The sequence below is a fragment of the Lampris incognitus genome, chromosome 19, assembly GCF_029633865.1.
Source record: "Lampris incognitus isolate fLamInc1 chromosome 19, fLamInc1.hap2, whole genome shotgun sequence".
Lineage (NCBI taxonomy): Eukaryota > Metazoa > Chordata > Actinopteri > Lampriformes > Lampridae > Lampris > Lampris incognitus.
Genome location: NC_079229.1, coordinates 26,248,389 through 26,260,409, shown reverse-complemented (window position 1 = coordinate 26,260,409; position 12,021 = coordinate 26,248,389). Strand labels below are relative to the sequence as shown.

The window sequence follows — 12,021 nt, the reverse complement described above, 5'->3', positions numbered from 1 at the left end:
GTCTGTCTGTCTTTAAACAAGCTGCAGTAAACAAAATGGCCACTAAAAATACCATCCCTACAGGTTCAAACACTCACATCTCTCACATATAGAGATATATGTTGTTAGGTATGGACTTGATCTGAATTGGTGTTTCAAAACCGGGTGCAGATGTTATTTCATTACGTGGGGGGAAAAATGACAGATAGTGAGCGAGTGGGGGGGGGGAGAATTAAATTGATAAATGCACATGCAGAATGTGTGGGTAGTACAGCATTAACCTAACGATGCTTCTTTTGAGTTCCACCACATTACAGCTAGTAGGTAACGATGATATCCATTCACTCACTAGCTCCCGGTATCTGTCAAAAAGGAGAGGATACCATCTATTTATTTACTCATCGCTGTCATGTCGTCTGTGTCTGGAGGTTTGCAAAGGGAGAGGGAGCGGAGGGGGGGGTTTGTCGGGTTGCTGTCAACGGGAGGGGAGCCATTCACGTCCACCGACAGGAGCAGATCACATAGCAGTGACTCAGACTTTACAGCGCAAGCAGCTCCCCTCCGCCACCAAATGATATCTCCTTTATCCTGCTACGGCACATTGCACCCTTAATTTTTCATTACAGAGGCGCTCCTTGCTTGCTGGCCCATTTATGTCAAGTTAAATCTGATCAACTGCGGTGTTCGCCGTGCAGCACCCTGAACGTCTAAAGCTTGTTACTCAACTCTCATTAATGCCTGGTGTGGTAGGGGGAAAAGCCAAGGGAACAAAGAGGATAACGTCTAAATCGCAGGATAAGGGGGAAAAAAAGAAAAAGAAAAGGGAAAGATGACCTCTGCCAACTCAGAAGTTGCCATCTGTGTAAATATCAATTAAACCGAGGGAGATGTCACCACCTACTGGCGGAAATTATCTGGATGACTGAATTTTCCAACCATTACAACTATTTCTACCATTCATACCCATAACCTCCATCTGGTTGTAATATAGCATTGTTGATCCACCTACTGTGATCTAAACCCCAAATTGCCAAGTACCAACGCAATTGCCTTCGGGTTTCTTTTTAAGGCTTGCCCTTAACAACGCGTTCTCTGTTGAAACATATGCAATAAATAGTGCATGAGATGGTAGTGTGTGAAAGACAAAGTACGCAGGAGATATGGCTTCATTCCCTTGATTCTCTTGTTTGCTGGTTTTGCTCTAATGATGGCTTGTTTTCTTGTTGGTATTTGTGTCCGCCGTTTTCCATAACAGTGATAATAAATCTCACTTAACTGGACTACATACAGCACAACCGCAGGGTTGGTACAATCTAGCATTTCTTTTTTAAACACTAATGTGTTTCAGACAGAGCACCTCAGAGGTCCTACTCACCGGCCCAGCCTCTGGGAGGGGCTCCATAAGCTCCACTCCCTCTGCATAGACCTGGATGAGAGCCAGCAAGTCTCTGGACTGGACCGCCTCACACAACTCAATCATCTTAGCTGCCGCTGATGTACACGTCTTCCTAGCAAACTTGTGGTCCACGTACTTGGCATTGATGAACTCCTTCCTCACCGTCCTGTGGACGGGGAACAAAAAGGAAAACAGCGGGCACTGCTGTGAAAACACGCGTCGTAATTCATGAAAAGAGCTTTGATTTGGAACTTACAACTGAGTTTGTGTTTAGGCCAGCTTGTTCCAGGATCAGTACTTACATGTCACTGGAGGGAGTGGGCTTCGGTGAGGGGGAGGAGAGGTTGCCCTCCATGATCTCATTAAAACTACTGTTCCCTACATTCTTGGCCAGCTGGAGAAAAAGGAAAGAAATCACTAACATCAGCACAAAAGGTCACCATAATGATCCCATGCTGAATAATAAACAGCTGAACAGTACTCCACTTGTGAGCAGAGATGGATGAGTGGTGTGGTGTTTCTGTATTGTACAGTATCCATGCTGCCTTGTGGATCAAACTCTGACAGGCTTTTATGGTTGGCTTTCCTTTTTGCTCTGTATCTCTTCGATTGCTTCACCGCAGTCGAAACATTTGGGATTATGGGCAAATCCTTCAAAACAATGTGTTTACTTTGCAAGTACAAAACGCCCGACTAACCAAGAGTTCAGAGGTTCCCAGCTTGTCAAGCTCCATGGACTGGATGCGGGAGATGTGGACGCCCATCTCCCTGTGGATTCCCGAACACTCGATGCAGGTCAGAATGCCCAGGTTAGTGGACAGCCACTTAGGGTCTAATGAAACACAAATAACATGACAAATATAAGTGAACATCAGATGACTCGTACTGAGGAGACACAGTCACCGTGGTCACTAGCAAAATCAACATAACCGTCTATCTGTCTTCTACCGGGTCATTGATACATCAGTGCAAGGATAGCTGTTGCAGATCCAAGAAAATATCTTCCTCAAATATGAGTCTATATTGAATATCCAATGACAGATCTTGCTTAAAAATCACATGATTGCTTAGTGATTCACATTTCCATTGCATGTTTCCACTGATGCTCTACATTATATTGTCCCGAGTCCTGACACATCCTCATTTGATGTGAGCATCCTGCCCAGTCACATTCCCTATATTTATAAACTTGGCAAAATTAACGGATCATGACTCAGACTAGAGCCGGGAAATATATCGAAATAATATCTATATTGGGATATGAGACTAAATATTGTCTGTGACTTTGGTTATGGTAATATCATGATATAACTTAAATGTTGTTATTCCCTGGTCTTAAAGGCTTCATCACAGTAGTGACACAATTCTCTGACTGTTTTAGCTGATCTATGCCTCTGGCTGCTTGAGTTATCATATCCACATTACTAAAAATCATTTTTTTAAATATTATTTTGAGTAAATATATGAAAGCACCAAAGCTCATCCCCAAAATATCATCACATTATTGACATCAATAGTCAAAAAATATTGCGATATTTGATTCGGTCAATATCGCCAAGCTCTAATTCAAACAGCCTGGGCAAACTTCAGCTATACAAGCACATCATATTACACACCACTAGGGGACTGTGAACTAGGACCACACATCATACTGCAGGACGGAGCCAGTCGCTGTTGCGTAACCTACTGATGAGGAGAATGCATGAAGCGTGCCTCTGAGGTCGCGGGGCTATGAGGCTACCTGGGGCTCTTCCCTTTAAGCCACAGACACTGACTGACTGACACCATAGCCAAAGCTGCTATCATGACGCAATCTAGGCGCTTAGAGCAAGCCGAACGAATGGTCGGGTGGTGCTGGTGGCTGAGCTGATGTGAGCTCGTTGGAGCTGAACTGGGAGAGAAGAGAGCTGCAGTTCTGAATGGGTCAAACAACACATCACCACGGAGAGGCGTGCAGACCGTTGCAGGCAGTCAAAATATAAAAAGCTATGCACATACCCTTTACTTTTGGTTTAACCTAGCCAGCCTCAATGGTGTTTTGTGCTTTCTTTAATTGTTTTTAGTTCATTTAAATTCTTTATTATCCTAACCTGCTGTGCAATGATTTTTATATTTGTGTCTAAAACATTTATGTTTGTTACTGATGCGTCCATTCCTTGGTCAGTTCTCGTTGGAAAAAGATACTTGATCTCAAGATGACTCCCTGGTTACATAAACAAACAGCAATACAGCAGAAAGTTGCACGCATACATAGAGTACGCATGCATGCCGAGCCACGTGTGGAAATGCGCACACACACACACACACACACACACACACACACACACACACACACACACACACACACACAACAGGCACATAACAAGAGCCAATACACATGCATACACATACACAAGACCAGATGCAAGATGGTGGTAGGTCATAAAGCGCTTGTTGAGCACAATGAGAGGATGCATGGTGACCTCTATAGCTGCTTATGCTAAAGCTCCAGAGGCGTGTCTAATACAGGAACAGCCCGGGGAGAATGTCACATGAGATGGAGAAGAACTGAGTAGACGACCTTTCCACCATGAAGTTCATCCTCACATTGGATCGGGGCAGGGGGGAAGTCATGCAAGAGCCCTGTCCATTACGAGAGATGAAGGACCGTGTCTCCGGTACACCACATAGATAACGTTTGTTAGGATGGGGAGACAATTAAGCATCGTACAAGAGAAAGGAGACGGATTGAATTCTGATACAGCGTTTGTCTTGGTACTCTGACAACATGCATGGAAACAGTGCAACCGACCAGAATATCGACGGACACACACAAACACACATACTGCAGCTTGCAGAGGTTGGCAGGGTGCATGTGAATTATATAACAATGTGATGTAATGATGTTGTTTCTCTAAGCAGAGGGCTGCTTTTTTTTTAATATATTTCTCAAAGCGCCAGTCCTCCCTCCAGTGAGCCACTGACTGTGTGCGTGTGTGTGTGTGTGTGTGTGTGTGTGTGTGTGTGTGTGTGTGTTTGCAGTGTCTGCATGTCAGAGCAAGGGAGTGCTGAGTCTCTGCTTCTTCATGTGGGGGAGCATCAGGATCAGGCAGTGACCAGAATGCTAACATTGCTATCTTTATCTCTCTCTCTCTCTCTCTCTCTCTCTCTCTCTCTCTCTCTCTCTCTCTCTCTCTCTCTCTCTCTCTCTCTCTCTCTCTCTCTCACACACACACACACACACACACACACACAGCTTCTTGTATATAAGGCAGAGTGTGAATGGCAACACGACAGAAGAAGGACTGATGCCTCATTTTGAAGAGAGGTGTGGAGCAGCCATGAGGACAGAACACCCTCAACGATGCCTTAACTTCACAAGTGACAGAAAATGCTGAAGCAAGAGATGCTGTCTCCCCCCTTTGACACAGCGAGCGATGAGTAAGCACATAGGCAGGAAGAGGGTGTACATGCAATTCGAGAGCGCCTGGGACACACACACACACACACACACACACACACACACACACACACACACAGAGCCACGCGCGATACACACCAGTGGCTCCGCAGTCGCAGCAGACTTCATTGCCAGGCATGCGTAACACGTCCTCTATGATGGCTTTGGTCAGGTCCTCCAAGCCATCCTCCCCTGCGCTGGTCTGCTCCCCTCGAAAAGCCATGTTCAGCGCCTCCTCCTTACTGTTGGTCAGTACCGAGATCCAGCTGTACAGAGACATCAACATAACCACATATTATTATTATCAGTATCATCATCATCATCATCATCATCATTATTATCATCATCATTAGTAGTCGTTTAATTACATTAGAATCACGATTCAATTTCCATAAGAATCATCAACACAACATGTTAAATTTCAGTGTCTATTTCTTTTAGATTCTCTGCCCAGACTAAGACAGCTGGAATTCTGATGCACTCATGCTGATAATCCTTAAAGCCCACACCATCCTGACAGAGAAGTTACACAGTAGCTTTTTTTTCTTTTTCGGATTCCCCCCCCCCCTTTTTTTCTCCCCAGTTGTATCCGTCCAATTACCCCACTCTTCCGAGCTGTCCCGGTCGCTGCTCCACCCCCTCTGCCGATTCGGGCGGGCTGCAGACTACCACATGCCTCCTCTGATACACGTGGAGTCGCCAGCCGCTTCTTTTCACCTGACAGTGAGGAGTTTCGCCAGCGGGACGTAGCAGATGGGAGGATCACGCTATTTCCCCCCAGCTCCTCCTCCCCCCTGAACAGGCACCCCAATCGACCAGAGGAGGCGCTACTGCAGGCGACCAGGACACATACCCACATCAGGCTTCCCATCTGCAGACACGGCCAATTGTGTCTGTGTAGGGACGCCCAACCAAGCTGGAGGTAACACGGGGATTCGAACCAGCGATCCCCATGTTGGTAGACAACGGAATAGGCCGCCACGCCGCCCGGATGCCCACACAGTAGCTGCTTCAACTCCTCCAAAAGCTAAGTCAGTTTTCATTCTCCTTTAAACATACTTGTGTACACACACACACACACACAGAGTACAACACAATGGTACTAGCCCTTTGCCTAAATATAACCCAGCTCCAGTCCTGACACACAACAACCACTTTGTCCAAAAAGAGCCTCTATTTAAAGCGAGGTATGTCAATTTGTCTACATAGAAATTTCTTGTGCTTTCTTTGTATGTAGACATTTATTATGCAGTAGAAGAACAATGATAAAAAACACACACATTCACCTATACATGTCCACAAGCGTGCACGCACACACACGCACGCACACGCACGCACACACACACACACACACACACACACACACACACACACACACACACACACACACACACACACACACACACACACACACACACACACACACACACACACACACACACACACACACACATCTATATAGACGTATATAAAACCCAACAAAACACACAAGGTCATTAGAGATAAGGCATACAGGAAGAGGGTTCCTTTCAAACAAAGTTTTTAAAACAACTTTTGTCCCTACACACTCCACAACCCCCGGTGCTCACATACACACTGGGCTCAGCTAGCCTGACGTCAGCCCCGACTCTATGGCTGTCAATCAAGCCTCTGTGCCAGGGGTTCTCAAACTTACTACGCAAAGATCCACATCTGACTTTTATTCAAGGTCGGGGGTCCGGATCTACTGGCGATAACAAAATAACATTAGATCAACTCACTTACAACTTTTCAGCAACAGACATTCAAGTTCAGGACTGCCAAAATACGTTCGAGCCTAGTGGCAGAAATGGCGTTCCTTGGCAGCAGTCAGTTGCTCGGACCTAAGCACAAACGGCGTGCTTGCTAGCTGGAGACACTGACGCTGTTCTGCGAAGACCCGCCCTACTCTGCCTCTGATTGGCTCTAACCCGCACGAAAACTCGCGCACCGGTAGGCTACTCCTTCTTTTCATTTATGGTCATGCTAGTTTCCCTCCTCTGCTCTGTTTCAACGAGGGCAGGACCCCCCCCCCCACACACACACACACATACACACATGGAGCAGAGCGACAGTGAACCAGGTGAAGTGAAGATGGCGTTACTCGTGTTGGCGAGGAGTACACTCGTTACGTTACTGTAAAATCAGTAAAAGCTTCTGACCACCCCAAAGCAAATACTAACATTAACACGTGAACCCGACAACGACAACACACAAAATTGAAAAGGTTACACTTCATAACGTACTGTATTCATAACACAAGGTATGGGCTGGGTCTGGATTGACTTCCCGTTCGGTCCGGATGCGGCCTGAGGTCCGGACTTTAAGAAGCCCTGCTCTATGCAGATTCAGAAGGCGGCCAGGGGGTGGGGGGGCTGTGTAAGCCGATGTGTGTGTGAGCTTGTGTTTCGCATGTGCGCACCCCAGAGGCCAAGTAAAATGAGACAACTTCACAGGAAGAAGTGTAGGCGTAAAGAACCTGCGCCCAACAGCTGGCAGGTCTACGTGCAACGTGCACCCTGTGAGACTGAGTGGCAGCTTAATGGCACAAAGCACCAAGCATATGGAACGCTAAATATTTCATTGCACTATCTTGTGATGGAGAGGCTGTTGGCGCTAAGGGCCGCCTCCACAACTGGAGCTGCACGACAGACTGGGAATGATGGGGGTTTGTGGTGGGGGGGTGGGTGGTAGGTTGTCACTGAACTGAATCCCCTGGGACAAGATAGAGACATAGCATGTGCAAGTTATATGGCACAGCTACAACAGTTTCAGTCCTCACACTGACAGCATACATTACCTAAGTGCATTAAACACACATTCATACATTATTAAACAGACAGTAGATTTACTTCATACAGTATTATTATGGGATGGGGAAACTCTTAAAACTTAATTAGAAATGTTCTATGTTGGGGGAGTCCGGGTAGCATAGCGGTCTATTCCACTGCCTGCCAACAAGGGGATCACTGGTTCAAATCCCCGTGTTACCTCCGGCTTGGTTGGGCGTCCCTACAGACACAATTGGCCGTGTCTGCGGGTGGGAAGCCGGATGTGGGTACGTGCCCTGGTCGCTGCACTAGCGCCTCCTTTGGTCGGTCAGGGCTCCTGTTCAAGGGAGAGGGGGAACTTGGGGGAATAGCGTGATCCTCCCATGCGCTACGTCCCCCCTGGTGAAACTCCTCACTGTCAGGTGAGGAGAAGCGGCTGGCGACTCCACATGTATCGGAGGAGGCATGCGGTAGTCTGCAGCCCTCCCCGGATTGGCAGAGGGGGTGGAGCAGCGACCAGGATGGCTTGGAAGAGTTGAGTAATTGATCAGATACAATTGGGGAGGAAAAAAAGGGGGGAAATTAAAAAAAAAGAAAGAAAAAGAAATGTTCTATGTGTATATGTACTTTTCTCTCCATGCAAATAAAGACTGCTTATCACCTCTAAACAGCATATTTTCATCTGCGTTCCTTCATTAGCCAGTTGACACCTTGATTAAGGCATACAAAAGCTGAGGAAACCGTATTTTTCATTCGCCCTTCTTTTAGCAGCATGAGAAAACAAGTTGCTCTGTGTTTTGACTGCGAAACACTTACATGACAAACTCCTGTTCATCCTCTGCTTGGAAGTGATATGTCCGGTTATCTGCAGAAATACAGGAAGCATGAGAAAGGTTAATCGAAACGTAGGCTCTGATCTAATAATAATAATAACAACACATTTTATTTGTATAGCACTATTCAAGGTACACAAAGACACTTTACATAAGATAAAAAACCAAATGCAATACACCAAAAACACGTAACACACAACGTTAATCATACATTAGAAGCAATTCTCAAAAGGTGAGTTTTGATGAATGTTTTGATCATGGACAGATCGGTGTGGTCTCTGATGCATTTGGGGAGGGAGATGTAGAGCTGGACGTCATCAGTGTAGCAGTGGAAGTGGAGACCATGACGATGTATGACGTTACCAAGGGGGCGCACGTAAAGGATGAACAGGAGAAGACCAAGCACCGAACCCTGGGGGATGCCTTGGGACAGAGGAGCGGTACAGGAGGTGCAGGAGGTCTTTGTCCTCATGCAACAACACCGGACAGTGTCAGGTATCCTGTATTGACACCTGTGAGTATGATACCTGTCTTGCCCCCTGTCTGAAAATAGTATGTCATGGGGTGCATAGCATCCCTCAGTAACCCATAACCCCAGTCTTCCCATTTCAGCTTCATGTTAAAACTTACATTACCAAAGTACTTTGGGGGCGTTGATAAGTGTGAAGCGAAAAGTGTGTGAATGCATTGTCACTTACGAGAAATGAGATCAAAGCACTTCCTGTCCTCGCCGCTGGGCTTGACCTGGCAAGTGAGCAGGTTGAGTTTGACGGGCTGCCTGTTGGACTGGAAGCCCGCACACACACACACACACACACACACACATGAACACAAACACACACAACACAAAGTTGGGATTATACAAGGGTAGGCTGCCGTGCGGTTGCTCAGTTGGTACGCATGTTTGTGTGTTAGTTGCGGTCACTGTATAGTTGCTGATTCATATTTGTTTATTATTTGAATGTGTTAATAACACACCAAGACTACTTGAACAAGAAAAAATTAATGTGTTAGCAGGGTTTGGTTTAGCTTCACCTGCAAGTGGAGAAAGAGGGAGCGTGGGTCGCGGGACAGATAGTGTTTGATTAGCGATGGGCCTCAGGTGTGCTCAATTAACGTGCCATGCTTTATGTTCTGCAGTGGGGCTGGGTCCCGGACTGACACGGACACACATGAAATCGTAAGCAGACACAGGCAAAAGCTAGAGACAGAGAGAGGAAGACGGACGCGAGAAAGACAGTCCCCAGCACCGCTGAGCACCGGCCCGTGCAGTGTGCAGAAAAGACATTGGACTGTGTACAGAGTGTAAATGAACGGAACCCTGTGGCTCCACTAAACTGTGTCCGTCTTCCATCTCTGAACCCTTCCACTGGCATCTCCACCCATCCATTTTCCATTTTTCAAGCCACTTATCCTAATTAGGGTCACGGAATACTGGAGTCTATCCCAACAGTCATAGGGCGGAAGGCGGGGAAACACCTTGGACAGATCGCCAGTCCATGCCAGGGCAGACACATTCACACTTAGGGACAATTTAGTAAGTCTGATTCACCTGACCTACATGTCTTAGGATTGTGGGGGAGGAAACCGGAGCACCCAGAGGAAACCCACGCAGACACAGGAAGAACAGGCAAACTCCACACAGAGGACGACCTGGGATGACCCCCAAGGGTGGACAACCCCGGAGGTCGAACCCAGGACCTTCTTGCCGTAAGGCAACAGTGCTAACCACTGGGCCACCATGCCGCACTGGCAACTCTCTTGCCCCAATTATGTATCTTCATTTTCCTGTTTGAGCAAATCACAATGCTTCTGTTTTTGTCAAGTGTCTTTGTTGTGCTGTGCATGACTCACAGTGTAAATTTTTCCCCTGGGTTGCATGTGCTGCTTGCGGAAAAAATTACTGTGGAAAATAATTTCCTCTCTCAGGACAATAAGAGAACTTTCTACAGCATCCATCCATCTAACTAATTTTCTCATCCATCCAAAATGGTGGAGACAGAAAAGAAGTCAATGTACAGTAACTTACACGAGGCAATACTGACTACCATACCAATATCAAGACTGTAACACGCTCATCGAATGCTAAGCTCCTTGGTTTTGACCCAAATACTTGTGTGTGCTCTGGCGAAATTAATGATGAAATTATCACTAAGCTAGAAAGCGAAAGTCGAGGTCCCAGGCAAGGCTTTTAACTGTTCTGGCAGAGAGAGCTACTGTAACAATGAATGGGCCCAGCTGGCACAAAGCAGCCTGGCCCCTGTCTTGTCCCTGTGTCCAGCCAGCGAGGCGCGAGGGCACGTGCTAATGAAATGCTAACAGGCTGAGAATAGCCTTGGGGCTTGGCTGGCAGGGCTGGCCACACGCCATGTTAACCAGAGTCGCCTAGAGTTCAGCGACCGCAAGGGCTAAAAAGAAAATCTTGGAGTGGCAGCCAACAACTTCCAGACTGAAAGGAACAATTATAATTCCTCCTAGCTCTGTGGGTCAACAGAAGACTGGCAGGTTAAACATTTATCTCCTTCAACCGAAGCAAAAAGACCTACTGTATCTCAGACAATAGCATTCACAGAGCCACAACTGATAGACGGTAACTGTGTCACGAAGCTGGGGACTGGCTGCACAAAGCTTAAAAACAGCAACACTCTGACAGTGAAAAACGGTAAATCTGGACATGGCATGGGCTCAAGGTCACAGACATGATCACTATTCCGCTGGTGCTTATCCTCCCTGTGATGTAATGTCCAGTCGGACTAACTACGTCTGTTTGTAAATTAGCCCTCTGAGTGCCCAACCCTTAAAAGATAACCAGCTAAATGTATTAGTAGGCCTGTTGCTCATCAACAATGAATGTGGCTAGTGCTCGGAGTCATTTTGGGATTATTAAACACTTAATGTGTAAAGTACAACAATAAAATGACAGCAAAACGACAACAAAAATCCCCATCACTCTCCAATATCAGATTTAGACTAGATGTTGGGCATGTCTTTGCAACCATAAAGCAACAGACAACCATCTACAAGTGTAATCTCCCTTTAAGGTAGCATCAGAAAAATTTTATAAAATGAACCAGTATTTTGAGGTAGGACTGATTTTCAAAATACTCGTTGTGACACCCAGTGCTACTCACTCCACCACAATCGGATACGGTGACTCATTGTGGTAAGATCCTAAAGATCCTCTCGTGTTACACCGGGGTAGATTAAATTTTGAATGAAAGCAAGCCATACAGAACAGTAACACGGTAGGTTCATTTAAGAATTCCGAAATCCATGTCGGCCAAAAGGGGGCAGAGTGTTTCCCCCCGTGAAAAGTCCTTGGTGTTGCGTAAGAGCAGGGACCTGGGTCTACAAAGCCACAGAAAGTGCCAGCACAGACACTCATCCTCATATTCACAGATGAGTCACCCTGGCTCGGCAGGCGCACAGGGAGGGAAGGGAGGAGAGGGGGGACGGAGGAGAGGGGGGTTGCTATGACAACCCATCTATGTCAATTCCGCTCTGCCAGCTTCCAGATTGAGAATGTTCGACACCACCTCCCTGCACGATGCTCTCCCTTTGACTCGCACCGTCAAGGGGAGTGTG

At 46.7% G+C, this 12,021-nt stretch overlaps 1 protein-coding gene across 2 annotated transcripts in view; it reads right to left on the bottom strand.

Moving 5' to 3' along the window:
• Window positions 1-12,021, bottom strand: part of asap1b (ArfGAP with SH3 domain, ankyrin repeat and PH domain 1b) — a 55,081-nt gene that overhangs the window by 8,393 nt on the left and 34,667 nt on the right. For both annotated transcript variants that reach the window (XM_056299536.1, XM_056299537.1), the window contains exons 12-17: window positions 9,135-9,222; window positions 8,420-8,468; window positions 4,914-5,080; window positions 2,074-2,207; window positions 1,678-1,769; window positions 1,355-1,541 (exon numbers count right to left, since the gene is read on the bottom strand). In XM_056299536.1, coding sequence (XP_056155511.1) covers window positions 1,355-1,541; window positions 1,678-1,769; window positions 2,074-2,207; window positions 4,914-5,080; window positions 8,420-8,468; window positions 9,135-9,222 — 717 coding nt within the window. The remainder of the gene's footprint in view (window positions 1-1,354; window positions 1,542-1,677; window positions 1,770-2,073; window positions 2,208-4,913; window positions 5,081-8,419; window positions 8,469-9,134; window positions 9,223-12,021) is intronic.